This window comes from Grampus griseus (genome assembly GCF_964374135.1).
Source record: "Grampus griseus genome assembly, chromosome: X".
Classification (NCBI taxonomy): domain Eukaryota; kingdom Metazoa; phylum Chordata; class Mammalia; order Artiodactyla; family Delphinidae; genus Grampus; species Grampus griseus.
Genome location: NC_138999.1, coordinates 94,945,378 through 94,968,732, shown reverse-complemented (window position 1 = coordinate 94,968,732; position 23,355 = coordinate 94,945,378). Strand labels below are relative to the sequence as shown.

Here is a 23,355-nt window from a genome sequence, read left to right as displayed (position 1 = left end):
CTTGAGCAAGTCACTGCCCGACTCCAGACAGCATAGCCTCTCTAAAGGCTAAGCTTCCACATCACATATTCTATATACTAAAGAGAACGGGGCTGAGGGAAGCTGAATCCTCTTGTTTATCAGCCATCCACACCAGCCTAGCAGCTCTGAGGTCAGTCTCCAGCCACATTTTTCATCTTTTTCTTATAATCCCTTAAATCCTTGCTAGGCTTTCATTGCTAGTTCTTTTCCCTAGGAATTTGCATTTAGAGATATTGAGGGGTTCCTGCCTTTTAGAATTTGTCTGTGTTCATGAATTTAATGAAAAGTTACTTAGAGTTGATGAAAAACGCAAGAATTAAAAGTCTTGTTTGAATGAGTGTTTCTGTAAAATCAGACTGTTTCCATCACGATTAATGTACCTTCACTATTTCAGAGTTCTGAAGTTAAAACACTTGAGTGTTGGTATGGCGAGGCATGATTGTTATTTATGTTATTAGCCATACTAGCCCTCTCCCACTCACTCTTTGTTCTAAACATTCTTTTTTTAAAAGCCCCAAATGATTGAGCACCCAGCTGCATATCACGAGGAAAGCTTGCTAGCCTGATCCTCAGTTACGTTTTAGGTACTTGAAAATTTCATTGATTTGAAATAATAGTTTGAATTGCACTGAGCTAAAATATACCTTTCACTGATTTGCTAGGAAATAAACAAAATAATAACTTGCCTCAAAGTGTTGAGAAATTAACTGCATGGCAACTTCAACATGTGTATTTTTTTAATGTAAAAGCTAGAGCTAGATACAAAAACCTTTTCATTAAAGGAGGCCTAGCACTATAATGAAAAAACCAGACAGTAACAGGTGTTGGCAAGGATGTAGGGAAATTGGAACCCTCGTACATTGCTGGTGGGAATGTAGAATGGTACAGCTACTATGGGAAACTGTTTGATGGTTCCTCAAAAAGTTAAACATAGAATTACCACATGACCCAGCAATTCCACTCCTAGGTATCTACCCAAGAGAAATGAAAACATTATTGTCCGCACAAAAACTCATACATGAATGATCATAGCAGCATTATTCATAGTAGCCCCAAAGTGGAAATAACTCAAATGTCCTTCAACAGATAAATGGATAACAAAATGTGATATATCCATAGAATTGAATATTATTGGGTAATTAAAAAGATGATGTACTTTTACAAAATGTAACATGTCAAATTTATCAAACAGAAGAAAATATATTAAAAAAGGATGAAGTACTGATACATGCTACAACATGGATAAAATCTCAGAAACATTATGCTAAGTGAAAGAAGCCAGACACAAATGGCCACATATTGTATGACTCCACTTACATAAAATGTCCAGAACAGGCAAATCCAGAGAGACAGAAAGGAGATTAGTGCTTGCCAGGAGCTGGGGGGAGGGGAGAATAGGGACTGACTCCTAATGGGTATAGGGTTTCTTTTTGGTGTGATGAAATGTTTTAAAATTGGATGGGGTAATGATTGTACAATTCTGAATATACTAAAAACCATTGAATTGTGTACATTAAAAGGGTGACTTTTATGGTATGTGAATTATATGTCAATAAAGCTGTTATAGATGAAAAACATTTGCGACTATATTACTATAATTATTTGAAATTATAAAAGTGTATTTAAATTACAACATTTTTGCCAAGGGCTGGGAGGAGGGAGGAATGGGGAGCTGGTGTGTAATGGGTACCGTGTTTCAGTTGGGCAAGATGAAAAACGTTCTGGAGATGGTTGGTGATGGTGGATGTACAGCAATGTGAATATATTTAATCCCACAGAAATGTACACTTAAAAATGGTTAGAACGGTAATGTTTATGTTATGTATATTACCACAATAAAAATCTATAACCCGAAAAATTATATTTTATGTTATTCTAATGTATAAGGCTCTTTTCCCCTTTTTTGCTTTTCACAAGGAAAACTGAAAGTGTGATTGGCCTTTGCGTTTTTATGCATGGGATTCTTCTGGTCTGTGTTTTAGAACTTCTCTCCTGTGGCAGGTCTGGGGCTGGGGGGACGTTACACACACACCATATATGTCTTCATCTTGGCTTTGAATGACAACTTGAAAATATTTTTTTAAACTTTATTTGCCAGTTGGAAAATAAAAGAAGCCAAGCCATAGGAAATTTATGTTGTTAAATTATAAAGTAGTGAAGTGCTGTTCTCAGAGTATGAATTATCACAGATTTCCTGATTTTCTTGGTTAATCTTGGCTCCTCGAATGGGGAAAAACATGTATGCTTTATATATAACATCTCTATCTTTCTGTAAGCATTTTCCTCTGTATAGCAGGATAGAATGAACACCAAAACGTATTGAAAATACTTACAAACATAGGGGTATATTTGTACAGTAGAGTGAGTGAGTTTCTGAATGCAAAGGAAGGGATGGAAAAAAGAAAATCCAACAATGAGGAACTCACTGAAAAAGGAATTATTTCCGAAGGTCATGGAACTTTGTTACGACCCAAGCAGTTTGTAGGCTCTAAGTTTTTAACCTCTTAAGGATTAATCTGTGAAAACATTTTCTATGCCTGGCTCTGCTTTATAGGACATTTGAAGAGCGACAGCGCAAATGCCAGCAGTACCATTAATATAGTGTGTAATCAGAGGTGTGTTTGTTTTCTTGACCAGGAAGTGGTTTCTTTTAAAAGTACAAGGAACACACAGTGCCTGTGTGTGTGTGTGTGTGTGTGTGTGTGTGTGTGTGTGTGTGTGTGGTGTGTGGATGTCTTTGTGTTTTCTGTCTGTTCTACTGTTGCAGGAAGAATTACGATCTTCCAACGTTTTTGTCCTTTACAGTTGGGTTTTTCTACAGTTAGGCACTGTGGTACACTACCCTTGATTACAGGGTCCAGTCAGACTTGATGTACTCAGAAATCCATTGATGTGATTAATGGTCTCCTAATCATCATTTTATTTCCTAAGATTAGTGCTATTTCCTGAAGTGTCACAATTTTTGAGTCATATCTTGAATTATCCTTTATAGGGAACTGAAATCCTTGTATTTTTAGTGTGTAATTTGCATGATTATTTTCATTTTCTTTGATTTCTTTTGCTTGAAGAAAGTAAAATTTTTATCTTTTTTTGAACTCTTTAGATGCTGTTCTATGGTAACTGGTCAACCTAGTATGAACCTTTTTTTTTTAACAACATGAAATATGTATATATTTTTTCCAACAGTGCTAGACCCAGAAATCTTCCCACAAGTTTCCACTACTCTGGTTTTTATTCTCCTCAAAAGTAAAATAAAACATTGTCAGGTTCTACAAGTAACAGGGAAACATACAAGGAAATAACTGTACAGGAAATATAATTGATCGTTCAGTTTTTACAACTGAATTGGTCACAGAATTGGCTAGTAAACACAATCTACTGAATGAACAAAAATAACGACTTCTAAAATCTTTGGAGCCTGTGAATACATTTGAAGATTTGGGCACCTTTCTCACCTGAGATTTTTTTTTAATCTCATACCTTTTTCAAATGATTGCCTGCCTTTGAAACTAAGAACTCTCATATCTAGTGATTGCTTTAATATTTGCTTTGTTTTCAACAGCGCCCTTAAAGATAGCCGTTTTCCCCCAATGACAAGGGATGAGCTGCCGCGGCTGTTCTGCTCAGTGTCTCTGCTCACTAACTTCGAAGACGTCTGTGATTATTTGGACTGGGAGGTAAGGCTATAGAGAATTTTTAAAGAAAAATGAAAGTAACTCCTGAGTAATTGTTTAAAAATTAGGCCCAGAAAATAACTCTTTCAGCCCATTTCCTATCGTAATGGAGGTGGAGAGTAACTTGGATAAACCTCACAGCTGATCAATGAGATTGTAAGCAAAGGAGTTTTTCTTTCTTTTTTTTTTTTAAAGGCAAAGTACCCTGTGTTGTTTTAATCCCCCAAACTGAATTTGCTCTTCATTTTTATCCTATTACTTCACTACAGCACCTCATAAAAGCTGTTAACAAGTAGTAGGCAGGACTGATGGGAATTTATTTCTCCTCTTAATTCCATTCCAATGCACTCTGGTGTGACTGCCACCAAGCAGTTAAGGTAGTCAGGGGATACATCACAGAAACAAGGAGCAAAAGGGTTAGGATAATACATCACTTGGGGAAGTCAGCTCATGGATAATAACAGGGTGTTGGTTAACTACAGGTAAACCATGCTAATTCATTCCTGGCTACCTTAATCTGTGTATTTCCACACACTAACACGTAAGGGTATATATATCTAGGGTGTCTCTGTGCGTTGGGATTATCTGAGTAGCCTATATTGATCATATTTTTGTTCTTCGTTAGTATGTGGGGTTGAGTTGTTAAGGAAGTTCAAAGGTTCTCACCATGATTTGTTTTGGTGGTTGGAGGGAGTTAGTTGAGTGTATGTCTATGAAATTTTACACGCAAACATACCCATGTTACCTGACTGCTTACTGTATTCAAGGCATGTGCTACATGTACAAAAGTGTTAAAATTTGGTCCCTGCCATAAACATCTTAGAGTCTAATAGCAGAGAAAAGGAGTATACACAATCACGAAGAAGTAAGTGCTGTAAGAATTAAACAATGGGAATTCAGTGATATACAGGGCATTCGTGTGCATACACATACTCGTAAATGACATGACTGTATCATGATATAACATGTTTAATTCTACTGCCTTTTTAGAATGACTGTCCCCCATGATAACTGAGATATTTTGCTTTGTGGACAGACCACTTTCTTGACAGTTAATTTTATTTTTGGCTTTCCCCTCATTCCTTGTGAGACTTTGGACAACTTACTCCATTGCGATTCAGTTTTTCCACACAGAGAAAAAGACATTTATAAAGTTCGTAATATTCATTGAAAAAAATCTCTGTGATATAAACATTGTTGTTATGCCAGAGCTATTTAAAAAAATTCTGCAGAGAGTAGGATGAAAGAGTTCCTTTCTGCATTTTGTGGTAGGGTTTTTTGGGAGCATTATTAGAATACGAAAGCATCTTAAGATTTTTTTCTAAAGGAAGAAATAAAATTTGTTGATAGTGTTGATCCTGGGAAAGTTGGAGTGTGTAAAACCTTTTATGGGATTAAAATTTCCTAACTGATTGTTTTCTATAAGTTTTATTGTTCCTATTTGAATTTTTCTTAAAGAGAAGTCCACCGATATTATAGAAATATTCCCAGTACTTTATTTTTAAATGATCCCAAATCATATCCCTTACTTATTAACAAATATTACAGTTTTGGTGGTTCTTTGACCGTTTTAAGGGGACTACTCCCTCTTCTCCAGCTAGAATTTTATTTCTGCTTTCTGAATTGCAGGGTGCGGTGTGTGTATTGGTGGGGATGGGAGTGATAATAACAGAAAAAGCCTGAGACCTAAGGGATGATTGAGCTACAAAAACACTTCTTCCCTTACTTGCAGCCACTGAATTGGAAGTATGGTTCTGGGGGGAGGGCGTGCATTCGTGTGTGCATAAGTGTGCATGTGTGGCATGTACATGAATGTTTATTGCATAAACGTGTGTGCATGTGTTCTGGGGCAAGTTGTTAAGTAGGTGTGGGTAAGCACACCATCATCTTCTTTAGCCCACATCAAGTACTGTCTACAGCTAAAATGAACCTTGATATTATTGGACTTTTATGTTCATGAGACGTATCATCTTTCTGTTGGGAGGGTGGGAGGTAGAACATCTAAGAATTGGTACTGTGTACTCTTTGAGGGTGTATTTATCCTCTCTGATCACCATTTGAATTTCTGGAAGATTCTGTATGCTTCTACTTGGTATTGTATATTTAATACATCCCTTAAGGTTTAAATATTGATGTCTATTTTGTGATGCTTTTCATTTAAAGAAACAACAACAAAATGCATATATTTTTGTACTTTTAATATATAAGCATTTGAAAGTGATTTAGGTACTGCTAGAATGGCTATGCTAAGAGGAAAAGACTGTCCTTTTCAGTTAGTTCATCATAGTTTAAAGTGTCTAGCATAAAAGAAATTTGTTCCCAAAGAATAAGGATGAAAATTACATTTTTGAAAAGAACATGATTTGGCCTTTAAAAAAAAATGTACCATAATCAGTGATTGAAAATGGAATGGTATTATTGTAAGAATGATATTATTAAGGTTATCCTTAATAATTCTGAAAAAGCATTGCTACTTTAAACACAGAATGCCAAAGTAGAATTAAAGACATTTAAAAAAAAGCATATGTCAATAACATTCCACTCCTAGGTATATACCCCAAAGAAATGAAAACAGATGTTGAAACAAAAACTTATACATGAATGTTCATAACAGCACTATTCACAATAGCCAAAAGGTGGAAACAACCCAAATGTCTATCAACAGATGACTGGATAAACAAAATGCATTATAGCCATGCAATTGAGTATTATTCAGCCATAAAAAGAAATGAAGTACTGATACATGCTCCAACAGGAATGAGCCTTGAAAACATTATGCTAAGTGAAAAGAGCCAGACACAAAGGCCACATACTGTATGATTCTATTTATATGAACTATCCAGAGTAGGCAAATCCATAAAGATAGACGGCAGATTAGTGGTTGCCAGGGTGAATGGGAAGTGACTGCTTAATGGGTACAGGGTTTCCACTGGGGGTGATGACAATGTTCTGGAACTGGATAGTAGTGATGGTTGTATAACGTTGTGAATGTACTTAATGCCACTGAATTGTACACTTTAAAGTGGTTAAAATGGTAAATTTTATGTTATGTGTATTTTACCACAATAAAAAGGAACATATGCATATATATGTATGTATTTAAACCTACTGTCCATAATAATATAGTAATTCTAAGAAGAAGAAAACTTTAAAAATTCAAAAAATATAAAGAAAGAAATGCAAGCCATTTGCGGTCACACCATTCTGAGATAACCACTGTTAATAGTTTGGAATTATTTCTCTTCTTTTTCTGTGTCTTTGTATCAATAAAACTGCATATTTGTGTACGTAACTGAGATCATATTAAATTTACAGTCACTATTAAAAAGAGGACTATGGGGAAGTCTTCGTTTATGGTTTACCTTTGTATATAAGTTAATTATTTATATTGTGGATTTCCTTTATGAGGAGTCAGTCTATATTATGAAGGTATACGTTTCACTTTGAGAAATTTCACACTGTCCAATAGGTACACCTTTTCTTCCAAGAATGAACTATCCTTTTCACCATAAGTATCTCGCTTTAACCGGAAATGCAAGGTGCTATATATGTTTATGCCAGAGGGGGAAACAGGAGATGATTACAGAATTTCAATAGAGAATTTTTAAGTCAGGGATTGGTAATGAGTATGTTTTATATGAGCAGAAGCCTCTAACGTAGGGCTTTTCTGGTGGAAGTACAGTTTGAGAGTTGACCCCCACTGGTGCAGCGTGTTACTGCAGTAGAATTCTTAATTAAAGGGACAAAAATGCCCAGATCAATGCAGGGAGAGGGCAAAGTCTAGAAGTCCCCAAGGGTAGAGTTAGGTAACTTCAGCAACAAGAAAGACATCCCTGTGGTCATGAGGATGAGGGACGTGACCAGTGGTAATAGACACCTAATTTTCAAATGACAGGTGAACTGCCACAGGGCTGGAAGTTACTCTCCATCCAAGGTTTTTAACTCAGCCTGTTTGGGAGCTGTCTTCTGGTAACATGTCTCTAATTTTATGACGGCAGTTAGTAGGAAAATAGGATCTACGTCAGACTTAGAGGCTAGAATGCTTCTATTTGATAATGTGAAGAATGTTTGATGAGTGGTTTCACAAGTGGATGCAATTAATTTCAAGTCACTGTTGAACTGACAGAATGATCAGTAATGCTTCCTTCTGTTATATTTCCTCAATGTAGTAATTATACATTTAAAATGGGTATCTGTAGGTAGCCTCTCAAGGAACCTGGGTAGTCATTAAAAACAACAAAGCCAGCCACAAAAGGCTGTAAAGACAAACTGGAACAGCGGTCCCTCCCTTATCATTGCCCGCATCATGATCTACTTATTGCCCTGGTAGGCATGAGAAGAATGAGGAGTGATTGAACTGGGGAAAAAAAATTCATTGCTGATAAGTAGAAATATCTACCTGCAAGACTAAAATGATTGTTAAATGAGGAAAATTGCTCCCCTAGGGAGAAATCTGAAGTGATCTGCCTTGTGTTTGAACACAGAAACTTATCACCATTGTTCTGTGTTCTTCAATCGACAGCACTCTCTTAATTCTGAATGGCAGCATGGCTGACAGACATGGCGCTTTAGAAAGAAAGAAAAGCTCATGCAGCATGTTGGAGTCCTCTAAAATGGTACAGAGCCTAGAACTCGTATGGTGACACTATTTGGGAGCCATGTTTCCTTTTAAAGATCTGAAAGAAGATGAAACCAATGACATCACAATCCCTGGAGTTTGACTCGTGGGATGATTCTAGGTGTATCATCTACTAGCTGCTCATTTTCAGTGATCCTGTGGGGGACCGATGTAGCAATTTGCTGACAGATGTCAAAATATTTTATAAATTGTAGTCAGGCATCTTTTATCTCTGCTTTAGAGACAAGATCATTTTGAAGGTATGAGGAAGAACTATTTTTTGTATCCTGAAGTAGACCTTCAGATCATATTTCAGTAGATTACTGACATTTTCCCAAACCATAAGGTACTGTTTGCTATATCTAGCTCCCCAAATCACTGAGATCTCACCTGTGTATACAGCTGTCACTTGTGGTCCTAAGGCAGACGGTTCCTTTTTAGCACCCAACACTTACATGGAATAAACCCATGCTGGGTGGGGCTGGCCAGCATGATCCTTATGTGATGCCAAAAATCTGTCCCCAGACTATAAAGCTAGACCTCAAGCCCCTAGTCTCACTCTGTCCCTAAAGCACCCAAGCTTGCTGGACTGCTGGTACTCAGAGAGCTGCACTTCACTTTGAAAGCACACCTCTTGAATGATCGCAGCTGATTTCTGACGTGGTCAGTTGCAGTTAATAATAGGGCGCTTTTGTAGCAACCTTCATGAGTAAACAGATGAGGTGAATAAATCAGCTGCCATCATTATCTCACATATATTTGAGAAGTTCATGTTCTTTTCACCCTCTCTCCCCACTTAAAGGTTTACCTTTTTCTAGCTCCTCTTAATGTTCCACTGAAAACAGTGTTCCCATTCATACACAGATGGTTAGCATGACTCACAAAGTCACCAAGTGAAATGACTTCTAGTGGTACGTGTTCTGTCAACCCCCAGCCCTTGGTTATTTTTTCCCAACTGTGATATACACTATGTTTTGCTTCTCCTCTAACTGAAGATTTCTGCCTTTTTTAAAAAAATACATAGGCTTCATATATCCAAGAAAATGTTTTTCACAGTATTTTCTCAGGGACCTTGAGGTTGTTGTATAAGATGTCACTATCATTATGATAATTTAGTCTTTGTCCTGATGCTCTACTTTAAATGTTTTTTCAAGTGCTGTGGAACATTGGGAAAGGAATGCTTCACGCTTCCTGGCCATCTAGAAAGAATTTGCTGTGAATCAACAATTCAATGTATCAGAAGCCTAGTGAGGAAGCAAGCCGAACAAAGTAAAGTGACTTCTAGAAGGTGATTTAATGCATAAAAATTTCCATTGGCTATTGATACTCTTAGCGAAATGGGCTGCTGTAGTCCATTCTCAGGCCTCCTCCAGTCGCTTCCTGCTTCCCTCCCAGTGTGTTGTTTGGTGGTGGGAACGTTTTCCTGCTTCTTCCCCCAAATCCATAAACTCTTCCACCCCTTTCCCTAGTAGTTGCATTCCAGTCTACTCTTTCCTGTACAGTTGGACTCTGTGTGTGTATCCCTGGCATTTGATAAAAAGAGAGTACCGAATTGTGGGAACGAGGGGACTCGGGTTCTCTTCCTAACGGCCACTACCCAGCTTGGTGACCTTTCTGGATCTCCGTTTCCTCACCAGGAAGCTGGAAAAGTTGGACTAGATAATTCCTAAGGTTTCTCTGGATGCTGACACAGTGTGACGCTGTGACTCCCGTTTTAAAAATGGCTTGTTTCGTTTTACTTCCAGGGAATCAATCACTGCTAGCCATTTAGAAGTCGTAAGAGGTCCCTAACTTTTAAAATGGCCATTGCCAACTTAAATGTAGGCAGCAAAGTGAAAGATAGTCCAGTTTTAAAAATTTTACATTCTAGATTTCTTTTTCACAAAAGGATTTTCTTTAGGAAGAAAAATACTCTATTCTAAACCATATATGCTTCTATTATATTACTGCATCATCCTCTAAGTCAATATTATATGTATAAATCTAAATTAAGCAAACATATTAGGGAGTGATTATTCACTTTACAAATAGATATTTTCCTTTGCAGAAGGACACACTATAGGGTTTCTTTACTGTCCTCCTCATGACTTGAAGATTAATTCATTTACATAAGTTCAACCCATATGGAACTTTTTAGGAACAAATCTCTTTTGTAGACGGAGTGACACTATATTGAGTCAGGTACTCAATGTACAGTTGTAATGTGTATAAGATTTTTCTCAGTTTCTTATCAGGCAAACATTTTTATATTGGGTACATTTGCAAGAGGTGTTTTTCCCTCAGCCTTTGAAAAGCAAACTAAATCACATCTCTAGGTTTTAAGAAAATTATTTTATTACTTTAGTTTCCTTGTCTGTAAAGTCACCCCCTTCCTCATTCCCTTTTAAAAAACGGTAGGAATGCACTTTTCTAACTTTTGACAAAAAGCAGGCTTTTTATTTAAAGGTCACCTGTGTTGCCTGAACTTTCCTTGGAAAGCTTCAGGTTGTTCAGTTTTTAAGGAATGCTCATTATAATTAATCATTACAGAGAATAGTTTTTTTTTTCCTTAATTGCATTCTGAGCTGTCTCTTGTTCCCTGCAAAACCTTAGAGTAAGAACAGTTTCTTTCGCTGCAAATGATATATAAACATGTTTGGCTCCATAGCTTTTCAGAGCACCTCTTCATTAGCCATGCTTTATTTTAAAATCTTAAACTAATTCTTTCAGAGTTCATGGGGGTGATTATTAGCTAGTCCAGGTATTTTAGAGCTGCACGTATATTAGTTAAAATACAAGTTTTCCGATTGTTGTTCAGTGGCCTTTGTGAAATAAATTGGCACCCTTATGTTCCTGATAGACAAGATGTCTAAGTCTCCTACATCTCCTACATGAATCAAAATTGGCACTAATTGGTGTTTTGGTAAGCTCTGCAAAAGCCAAGAATTGGTCCATGGAGACCAAACTAATTTCTAAGCTAAAGGTGTCCGATTTGCAGGGATTTTAGAGAAGAGCAGCTTATATGTATTTTGGTCAAGGAGACCTTTGCAGTTGTTTTCACAAAATAACAACAGGGGAAAAAAAAAAAAAAACCTCAGCTGAGGTAGATGGTGAAGTGGAGTTTTTATAGTAGACTATATTAAAAGGTTACTTGTGCCCAAGTGACGGTTTTGCAGTCAATTACCCTTTTTGATTTATTTGTGTAGTATTTCTTGTGCTTTTAAGAGCTTCTCACTTGAAGGAGATTTGAAAGCAAGTACAGCTACAGGAACTGGTCAGATAATGGATAAAAACAGCCTAACAATATAGTCCTTGTTGACATCTCATTTGGTTCAAGAGAAGATTATTTTTTAAGTCACGAAGGCAAGAGTTGTCTCTAGGTGGTACTAGGATTACATGTCATCTTTATTTTCTCCTTTATACTTTTCAAAAGGGATTTTTTTTTTTTTTGGTAATATGCACGTACTATTTTTATAAACAAAAAAAAATCCATGTTTATAATTTTTAAGGTTTACAAAAGTAAAAATTACTGAGAAAAAACCCCTGAATTGCAGCAACACTGTTTTTAAAATTTATTATTTGGCCAGATTCTGAAGTGTTAATTGTTAACCATTGTTAATTGTTAAGTGTTAATTGTTAATCAGATGGGCACTTTCAAAACTTCAGACTTACTTCTGAAGTTGATGGGTGGACTAAAGCGATGAGGAATCACAACTTTGAGGATTTGATGGGCAGATCTGGACAATCAATACGCAGTCGACATTGTTTTTGTGTAGTCGACATTATCAGGATTGGGGGAAGTGTTTCATTAGGATCTGTGCAAATTGTCATCAGCCTTTATGATGAAAATGCTAATTTTACTTGCTCAAATAAGAACTATTCTTGGTGGAGACCCAAGTTTGGAGTATTTTCTTCTTTTATGTGGAATTTGCTTTCATTGGGACGAGGAAGAGTCAGTCTGCAGAAGGCTGAGCTGGGGGTGGGGCAAAAGGTACCGTGGGGCTATGAGCGAATGAGTTGAAGGTGCTGCGTTATGGGTTTTGTGCTTTCAGGCAAAAATATCACTTGTGGCTTTGTCCTCCTACAAATATTAGAAACACCAGACTCTGGGTCAGACCCATGGGTTGTCCAATGCAGTGTTTGTTTCTGTCCGTGGTACCACAGGCTGTTTTGTGAGAGAGCATGTGTGTCTCCTATGATGCCAGCCTCTAGAAGTTAGGGGTGCCCTCTCCTTAGAAACAGAGTCCTTCCATTCAATTCAGTGGAACTGGCAGACTGAGCCTGGCAGGTCAGTCTTACATGAATGACCAGCGACTGGCTGCTTTGTTAATTGCAAAGCCTATTTTGCCAAATGATATCAGCAACAAAGCCATGTCAGACAAACGTTTGATTCTTTGACCTCCTGATATTTTTTATTTTATTCAAGGTGAACCCACTGAAAATCAGTGGAGTGAGCTATGGCCATAACGTTACAGGGAAACCCAACATTTGGTTCTGAAAATGGGGACGAGTGGGACTAACTGTGACATTGCCAAGACAGGATGAACCTGAGGAAGTAAATTGGCTTTATTGGCCAGGATGTGATCAGGGGCAGATTTAGCTTTGAGGGTCAGGACCGTGTAGGTAATTGGGGACCCAAATGGTCCAAGGCTTGCGTGGAGCCTACTCCACTTAACCAGAGCACATTTTATACTCACTGATGCTTTTAGCCAGATGACTTTTTCATGTTTCAGCATATCCAGATTGTTGGCTTGCTGATTAGGTTCACAAGTAAAAGCGAGACCCTTTTGTAGTGCTGCTAGTGAATTATAGGACTAACACTTGCCTTATAGACAGGCTCAACTTTGTGCAATTGAGCAGAGCATAATATGGACTATGTATTATAATGAGGAGGAGAGGGCACTTATTTTTAATGTTCCTGCGTTGAGAGTCACTGCATTAGGGGGTAATAGTTTTAAATGAAGCCACATTTCTAACAAGGGACCAGATAACAAGGATAAATGAAATCTGCAGACAGTCTAGAAGCTTCATTTTAGCCATTATTTATAATCTCTTCTCCTACCAAACCTTTTTACTATGTAGCAAAATTGATTAATTTGCGTGTATCTCTTTTCCCTGTGCCCACGTGCTCTCCGATAGAGCAGTGAACAAACAGAGAGATGGACAAGAGAGGAAAGAGGATGAGGCCGAGGCCAGGGGGAGTTGGGGATGCATAATCCCCACACTGAATAATCAACTCCAGAATAATCAAGATATATTTTAGGGTCCTAACATTAATCTTGATATTTAATCATTCTGGGTGATGTTAAAAACAAAAGATTGTATAATAGCATTAATAAAAATCACTTGCTTTGGAAAGGTTCGGAATAAATATGGCTTTCTTTTTAACATGAAATAGGAATCTGTTGAACTGCTCTTAATGTCCGCTCACAGCAACACAGATACAGCTCTGTTTAATTCCATATCCTCTTATCTATAAGTCCTACATTTAATTTGCTACCATTCGAGTTGATTTATAGCTTTGCTTAGCAAAAGTACAGTTTTGATTAAAAGGACATTATCACAGCTGATGGACCTTGAAAGCATTTTTCTCCCCAGACCTTCTAATAATTTTGAAAATGACCTGAAGACTCCGATAAGGCTAGATTTGCACGTCTCCAGCTTTTGCTCACCTGGCTGTACTTTGGGCAGTGGTGGCTAGGGGTGTTTGGTGACGTAGTTTTCCCATATGCTAACTCCTTATCCATCCTGAGAAATGGAAGGTTACTGTGATAGAGTTTTCTAGCAAGTTTGCCTCAAGGAATCCCAGACCCCTGGTTAGCTGATCTCTTATCTAGCTGATCATTGCAGCTAGAGCCTTTGTCTCTTGGGATGCTGCTGGCCTGAAGGATTCTCCAGTCTGTTGAAGGGAGGATTCAATTATTATACATGAGGGTTCCATTTTGGAGTTGCAGCTGTGACAGATGCCTCCCTCCAACAGTACAGAATTCGTTTTGGTGCTCATTTCAGTGGAGATGACTTAATTTGCAAAGCCAGTGATTACCACAAGTTGGCCAGATTGGGTCAGTCTCCACAGCAGGCCATTTTCCACTCTCCTGTTCTGATTGCGCAGTATGACTACTTGGTGGCGTCTGTGGTTCTGGGAGCGAGATGCTGTTGCTCAACAGGTGACAAAAGGCTATATTATACTTTGATTCTGTTCAGAACGTTATTACCATTCTCCTGATTCCACTAGTTGAAAGAAAAATGAGTCACTCTGGCTTTGGCTTTATATCTCTGTGGAGTATATTTTTGACCTAAGAAATAAGTTATTTCTCACAAAGGAATCACTTGGATATCACCATACCTACAGTGCAATTTACAGGGGCTTTCGATTGTTCAGCATCGTAGGAACACAGAAAAGAATTAAAAATTGTAAATGTGGTACTAATTCAAAATGGGGGAATTTGGGTAATTTTTTTCACGTCAGATTTGACGGTGGGGCTTCTCAAAATACAACAGTAAATCAATTTTATCCATGAGTAATTTTTATTTTGGTCAACATGTCCTTCCAGTTTGGTCTTAACCTCTTCATATGCATATATCTTTATTAAGATATTATTTGCATACCATGCAATTGGTCTTACCTCTTTTCATTTTTAAATTACTAGGCTTCAAAATCTCTGTCATTTTTGTTGAATAGCACAGAATGTACTCCTATGAAGAAAGGATTTATGTCTAAATCACCTCCAATTTGCCTAAATCACTTTTTTTCCCCCAATACTTAGCCACAGTTTGTCGGAGCTCGACTGATTATTAGAGGTTATCTAGTTAACCCGGAATAAAGATCACCTGGGGAGTTATTCTTTTTACAAACTATACTTGCTGAAGTAGGAAACCTGAAATTCTGATAACCTTCGCAGCCCGCACCCCGACCCCATACCAATTAAACAGCACTGATTGAGTCTAACATTCTCATCTCACAGATAGGGAAACAGTCTTCCTCTCACAGTTTAGATGAGACACCTTAATAAACACCAAAACTCTTTTCAATTTTAACATGACAGATTTTTTGATACATTGAGTTGAAGTTGCAGAATTCACCTCAGTGAATGATGGGAGCATAAATTATTTATGCTGTGTGTTTTTAAAAACAAATTATGAAGGATCTAATATTGTTGAAGGAAAAAATTTCAAAGTCACTGATCAGAAAGTCAGTATACAGAAACTGTTGCAAATTTGTCATTGTCTCCGTAACGTGTCAGGCACTAGGGAGATTAGTAGATGTCCTTTATCCTGGAAATGCCTCATAGCTAAGCACTCATATTTCTTCTCAGCTGTCCATAGTCATTTCCCACAGGGTATGAGAGGCCTTACTGTGTTAGTTTTTAAACAGCTGCCCTGATTGCATTTTCAGCAGAAGGATATTCATAAGAATACTGATACTAGGTAGAAGAAATAGCCACAGAGATAGGCTTTAATAAAAAAACATCAACTGCTCATAAGATCTGACAGACTCTAATGGATGGATGTGTGAAGACCCGGGGAAAAAATAAAATGGATTTTCCAGAGGACTTCTTATTCCCTGAAAAACTGGGAAATTTCAGGCTAAGCGCAGAAGAAACAAAAGAAGTCTTCGTGGACCCCTTTTCCTCTTCTAGACCTTTACCTCCATACAGATGAATGGATATAGCCACCTGCTCTGAAAAGAAGCCCCTTTCTCTGGTAAAAATGTTTACCCTCCTGGACCTTGGACAACCTTAAACTCCACCTGGGAACCCTTGATCTAAAGCAACCATAGATTTGGGAGAGCAGAATGGAGCTGTTATACTTTTGAAATGTCATTTTTGTTATCAGTGTATAAAAAGAAGATAAGAACTTTTTGTGATCTTTAGCACTATACACTATTCTATGTGAGACATGACGGGAAAGGACAGATTCCTTTTGATTGAACGCTAATCAAAGAAAAAGTAGATTACTTTCTTAAAACGTTAGCAAGAAATTGCCCACACTTACTTAGGAGACCACCTTTTTTAGGGTACCATCAAAAGTTTGTCTTTCACATAATAAAGTTATAGTGGTCTCTGGGTTAGTATATAAGAAACTGTGTAAAAATGCCCTGCCCCAAAGTCATTTGAAATCTTTATTGCTCTCGGATTTGGCAGCAGTGTTGTAGATATATAGTGAGGGTTTGCCACCTGCGCACTTTAAGCCATAATACATTTTTTTAGAAATGCCGTAATGGGTGACGATGCAGGATTTGATTGTTAGATTTTTTTCAGTCTTATCTGTGTTTGTTTATCTACATATAATTCAAGGTTTCAATGAGACTAGACAGTTTGGGAAGAGAGTCAGCAGTCCCAGAAGTTTTGAAACTCGATCTGAAATGGTGATTATCCCTGAAAGCAGGATGGTTGCTTGCTATCTTTCTGAAGTTGGTTCCCTTGGTCTAGTTCCTTATTGTCACGAGCCACAATTTGGGGGTGGGGGCAGGACTCTTGCCATCATCGATTGTCTTATTCTACACACAGCCCCAGAATGGTGGTCCTGGTTCCAAACAGAATGGCATAGCCCGGTGCATGCTGGGCACATGCAAAAATCAGTGTTTTCAAGTCTCCATGGCCATCATAATGGCCTTCAATCCTCAAAGTCAGTGTTTCGGAAAGAGAAAACAGATATGCCCTTCCAAAAGCAAGGGGAAGGGAAGAACTGCATTCTCTGAAAGTTAAATTATAACTTTTTCTTTCTGTTTCTGTGAAGAAGACTGTACTAATAAAACTGCCAATTTCTTTCAGGTGGGTGTACATGGCATTAGAATAGAATTCATCAATGAAAAAGGATCAAAACGCACCGCCACCTACCTACCGGAGGTTGCAAAGGAGCAAGGTCACTGTTGTACTTTATTTCATATGACCTAGTGAAGAATTTAAACAAATAATACATATTGAAATGCGCTATCTGACCTTGCAGTTGTATCTGGTAATTGATCACTGTCAGATTATAAGAAATGACTCTTCCATCGCTGCCACTGCAATGTCTGTATGAAATCGGTGAATTACACAGAAGTTGAATCTCTGCACTGAAGTTTGGCAGCAAAAACATATAAAAGTATACTTTCAAAAAAAGCATAGATTCGTAAAAGGTGGGCTTTATTTTAGGCGACGGTTTGCTATGAATTTTAAGTGCCATTTTCCCATATTCCACTGGGCCGTAGCCTTGTGGCATAAACAAGCCTTTAGTTTGACGATCAGCCACACCGTTCATTGTCAGTATCAAATATTTCCTTCTTAGGTGGTTGCCATTACTCCTTCTGCTACTATTAAGATTGTAAGTGTCCCATGAAGAAAAGGAGCATTGAGAATACATGAACTATTAGTGTTTTATATGTTCCTAATCAACAAACATTTTTCGATTTTACAGATACAGCACAAACCTTTATGAACTACCAGTGTAACACAAAATAACGTTTCACTCTGTAGTATCTTGTCCTTTCTAGCCACTACTAAATTATAGTTTCATGTTAGTTGAAATGAATACCTCTTCTTTATCTCATGGAGCTTTTCTTCTCATCAGAAAGCATTGGTAATTTGGTTTTCCCATATCTGTTTCATATAAATATGATATATAACTACAAAATTTAATATCATTAAACCCCCAAATGAGAGCGTTAGTCTTTAAAGCAGCTATCTGCAGATTTATTGGGGTTGCTTTCGAAAATTTCTTAATTCTGTAGTTCCACTGACTCTGTAAAACATACATAAGAGGTCGAGGGCCTCGGGTATGAGTGTGCATCCCGTGTCAGAACCCATAAAAATGCCTTTGAACGCTGCACACAGATGCACTTGATAGCCTGCAGAAGATACGGTTAGAAATGGCGATTACCATGAGTTAGTGTGGGAGTTCTAAGTACTACTGAGTTGGCTCAGTGAGGCTTTTCCTTCCCTTTTAAAGATGTCACTGTTAGAGGAGAGTACAATGTTTGTGGCTTGTTACTGAGACACGACCGAGCAGTTACTGCCCGCCAGCCTCTTAGGCTCCTTGCCTTCAAATGCAGTTGAGATAAAGAAGCCAATGTTGCTAGCCAGCAGGGATAGCTAGAATTTAAGGTGTCCCGTGGTGTCCCTGCTTCTGTACAGGATGAAATCTTAGCTCTTCTGTGTGACTGTTTTTAGGACCAAAGGGGTTGGTGACAGTGATAGCTGACCTCTACAGTCATTTTGTATTTAACCAAAAGTGCTTGTTACATGTGCTTGACTGGTATTTTATCTGGTCTGCTCTCCACAGGATGGGACCATATTCAGACCATAGACTCCTTACTGAGGAAAGGAGGATACAAAGCTCCGATTACTAATGAATTCAGGAAAACCATAAAACTGACCAGGTACAGAAAGCATTTCCTAGTGCAAGGCTGACCAGTACATTTTGATGCGTATACCTGTAACCTTTTGATTTCTTTGGTCTCTCTAACTATACTTGCTTCTCTTTTCTGAAAGAGTGGAAATGAGTGGCAGGGCTGTACTGAGGGTGAATACAATGAACTCTGCTTGGCAGTAAAGCCCATATGATGTATGAGCCCATCCTTCGCATCGTAGCTCTGTGGGCTTACTCTGGCTTTGTTAAAGAAAGCCCTCTGAGCCTTTAGAGTACATTATTGAAGAAAGTTGCCTGAATTAGAAATTGGCCAGCTTTTGACATTGCTTAGCAGAACCCCAGGATCCTGATAAAGCAGTCCTCAAATTTGAATTTCACCTTAGAATTTTGGCAGTGATAGAAAGCTTGCTGAAAAACACAATTGACAAATGCTAAATGTATTTCTGCATGGGCTCATAGGGGTACTTATTTAAAAAGGAAAATATCAAACATTTTGGGAAAATGAGTTGCTGTTTCCATTTCTTTTAATTCCACAAAACCACATTGAATGCCTATAGTCTAAAAATGGACTATTCTCAGCTCTGAGGAGTTACAAATTTGAAAATGCCTGCATTGCTGCTCTCTCTGAGTTCATATTCTAGGAGAATAGAAGCGCATGTACAAAAATAATTATTAATATACAGCAGAATGTGATAGATGATATGAGATCATAGAGTAGGGAAAGAGGAATTCCAGGAGGGGGTTGAGGATAACAGAAAATTTCAAAGAGGAGGTAGATGTGAGGCTGGGCTTGAAGAATGAGTAGAATATTTGACAGGTGGAGAGTGGGGGAGCAAAGGGATTAACTTAAACAGAACTTGGTGAGTCAAGGCATGTAGGTGGCGAAGTATGGGGCAAGTTCTAAGGAATCTTCAATAGTCTGATTTGGTTGGTCTCTCGGTGTACATAGAGAAGGTGGTCACTGGGGAAAATATGGCCCAGAAGGTAGAGCGTAAGAAGTTTAAACCTGATGCTATAGTCAATTGGTAGCCATTGAAGGGTTCTGAACAGATGGATTTGGGGAAGTGTAAGATTAGAATTGGAAACAGGAAAAATAATTAGGAGACACTGTTATTATCTAAGAATCTGTGGCAGCAATCCAAAGAAGGTGAAATGGGAGCCTTAACACGAGCTGTGGCAGTGGGATGGGAAGAAAGGAAGGGAAAAAAATATTGTGGGGAAAATGAAAGGACTTAGTCATCATTCGGAAGTAGGGAAGAGGGGCCAGTCAAGGCTTTCATCTCAATAAAAGGGACCAAGGCAGTCCCTTTCACCAAGAGAGGGACCACGTTGGGGAGAGTTACATTAACGTATTGATTCGGGATTTGAAGTGCTTCCTAGGCTATCTGTATAGAAATGTCCAATAGGTCACTGCAAATGTACGTGTGTAGAGCTCATGGCTAGAGATGGTGATTTGGGATCATCTGTAAAGAGGACATAGTTGAAGCTGTGAGGCAAGAGTTCACTGAGCTGGGACAGAGCGTAGGGGCAGAAGAACTGAAGGTAGAAATGTAGGAAACTCCTACAAGGCGAGGGTAGGATGAGTAGTCAGAGAGATAGGGAGCAGTCCGAGAGGCAGGGGGAGAACCAAGGGAGTATGGAGTTGTGGAACACAAGGCACAAAAGAGCTTCCAAAAGGGAGTGCTGCGCGGTATCCTAATGGAGAGGTCAGGCATGATGAGGGGTGGCTTCTGAAAGAGCAGTTTCTGCGGAAGCGCGGCAGTAGAAGCCAAGAGGCACGGGGCCGAGGAGTGGTGTGAGATGAGGTAGAAAATACACGTTACTCTTCTGAGAAGCGTGGCAATGAAAAGAGACCTGAAGATGGGGGGAAAGAGGATTGAGATACCACGATCAAGACAAGTTTTTTGTTGCTACTGTTTTCCCTTAATGGCAAGACCTGAGACATGTGGACAGAAGGAAAGGAATGGTTAAAGAGGAAGCAACGGAAGATCCCGGAAGAAAAAGTAGTCAAGTGAATGAAATGCATACATGACAGTAATAGGCTGGCCTTCCTCCGTTCTCTCCTGTTAGCAAACCGGAGCTGAGGAGGGCAATACAATTTCTAGAACAATTTAAACAAGGAGTAGTAGAGTGCAAAGAGCACCGGACTCAGACTCTGGATTCCTGGGTTCTGATCTCAGCTTTGCTGCTTATTAGCTGTGTGACAGTGGGCAAGTCACTTCTTCTCTCTAGGCCTCTGTTTCCTCATCTAGAAAATTATCTCTAAGGGTCCCTCCTAGCTCTGACATTCACATGTCACCTATTTCGTGATGTTAACTTTGTCTCTTCCCTAACTTTCTTTCAGGTACCGTAGTGAAAAGATGACCTTGAGCTATGCTGAATACCTTGCTCATCGCCAGCATCATCATTTCCAAAATGGCATTGGGCATCCCCTTCCGCCATACAACCATTATTCCTGACACTGAGCCACACAACCAGTCACTGGGCCTCTCTGCAGACCTCTTCCCAGGAGACCCTACCCCTTCTTGGTCTAGCTATCTCTTTTACTGTACCATTTTATGATGATAGTTTCCGTTGCCATGGTGAAGCTTTGACATCGTCAGTTAAGATCATCATGGTAACGGGTAGGAAAATGGCATTTATTAAGATGATCCTGTTTTATTATATTAGGTCATTGATTTTTTTTTTTTTGCAGCATATATGAATTTTGGGGTTTTCTTTCCTTACAATATTATGTGGAATTTTGCTTTGCTATCTCAGTCAGGTTTGTCTTTCTGTCCTTCTTGCCTTCCTTCCTGTCTTCTTTCCTTCCTTCTTTCTTCTCTTCCTTCCTTCTGTTGACTGTGGATGGAAGAATTCATGCAGTTTCTAAGGATTTCATTTAGGTGTTTCTTTCATTTTCCTCAGTAAGATAGGTCATTTTTGATAGCTGTGTTTGGGAGTAATTCATATCAAATTCAGGTATTTGTATATTACTCTTGAATTTGTCTGAAATTCATTTTGCTATGAGAGCTTAGTATGTGGGTCTTCACTGTTTAAGTATATGTTTTTCCCATGGTTAGAATAGATGAACTTTCGTTCTAGTGTAGAACATTCGAAGGTCCATGATAGGACTTGTCACAGAGAGTGAGAAATCATTTATGCCTATTGTGCTGGTTATCACAGGAAAAACTGCCTCATCACTTTATAGAACCAACTTACAAACTAAAACACTGTTTTAAGAAAGTACAAGCTACCTTTGAAATATGCTACAGAAATTATTTTGAAAAGCAGAGAATATCAGGAAGAGAGCAGATACAGAATTTAGTGCCTTTGAGAAGAATATAATTACGTGGAATTAAGAGGGGTTAGAAGAAAGGCAATTTAGAGAAATATTCTTAAAAATTTTATTGTTTCTATAATGTGAAACAACAGATTAGACAAATTGCTTACTCTTAAGTATTTTTTTAAGCTGAAAAAAATTATTTTGAGCAAATAACCAAAAAGAGACATGTGTCTATTATATATTAATTTAAATTTGTTAGCTTTAGGTTTCAATAAGTCATGATTGGCCAGAGACAATTTTAGCTACCATTTAAAGAAATAGTAAAGATAATCTAGTGAAACAAAAGTTAATACATGTCGTGATTTCAGACATGTTTGTCATGGGGACAATACTGGAGTTTTAGAAATACTATAAAATTGCTTGAATCTCTTTCTGCACTACATACTTTTGATAGAAACACATTTACTATATCGATAAGATGTTATGTTACCCCTGTAAAAACGGAGTTGGCACTTAGATACGATATAGTTGTTAGAGCCCAGCTCATTTGCAGGGCTAGTCTTCCCATGATGCATATGCAGAGAACTTCCTAATGTCAACGGGAGGTCTATATGTATATCCCCAGGAAAAATGACAGATGATTCTGGAGAAAGATTACCTTCATTTTATGGTAGTAAATATATATATGTGTGTGTGTGTGTGTGTGTGTGTGTGCGCGCGCGCGTGTGTGTGTAAAATTTTTTTCAAACAGGAAACAAATATTTCAAGTGATGAATATGAGTGTGGTGCAGAATATATAGTCTAAAACTATGAGATGTCACTGAATATCAAAATGGCATAGCTTATACATGTAGTTGCTGTGACAAGTGACAGACTGCTAGTTCAGAATTTGAAAACCCTTTTCTAGTTTGTGAGATTAATCGGCTGAATTCCTTCTGCTTGTCCTTATGGCAAAGCAAACTGCTTTTGTTTTTGATGAGAGTTCTCAGAAGTTTGTTGGTATTCCTTCGTCCGCAGCATCTGTTGTTGGAATAACCATTTTCAGTCGTGATGCCTTAACCAAGAAGCCAGTTGTTAGCCTGAAATGGAATCTCGGTAGCCAGTTCCACTGAACCTAGAGATTAGTCAGAGAAAGCTAGCTGCTGGGCTTTAGAAAGGGATTTTGAGTCCTTTCATTTCTACTTGGGAGCAGATTAGTCTTTCAGTATAAAAACAAGTGGCTACCTGATGGAAATTTTTTCTTGCCCTTATAGGGAAACTGAGCACAAGCTGAATGATATTGTCTGCTGCAAGAAAAAAAAAAAAAAGTAAATAAAGCAAGCAAACCGAAGAGAGACAAAATAGACCAATATTGATCCATCTTATCTATCATCTCATCAGTTCAACAGGCTCCTCGTCCTGGGTGAGCTCATGGTTAGAAGTTTTTTTGTTTTTAAAGAAAAGATCTA

The 23,355-nt window shown here is 38.2% G+C and overlaps 1 protein-coding gene across 2 annotated transcripts in view; it reads left to right on the top strand.

The window, feature by feature from the left end:
• The window catches only part of AMMECR1 (AMMECR nuclear protein 1), a gene marked incomplete at both ends in the record, with an annotated part of 103,761 nt that extends 82,660 nt beyond the window's left edge, over positions 1 to 21,101 (top strand). For both annotated transcript variants that reach the window (XM_082681475.1, XM_082681476.1), the window contains 4 exons: positions 3,584 to 3,698; positions 17,067 to 17,157; positions 18,556 to 18,652; positions 20,987 to 21,101. In XM_082681475.1, the coding sequence (XP_082537601.1) occupies positions 3,584 to 3,698; positions 17,067 to 17,157; positions 18,556 to 18,652; positions 20,987 to 21,101 (418 nt within the window). The remainder of the gene's footprint in view (positions 1 to 3,583; positions 3,699 to 17,066; positions 17,158 to 18,555; positions 18,653 to 20,986) is intronic.
• Between the last annotated feature and the right edge of the window lie 2,254 nt (positions 21,102 to 23,355).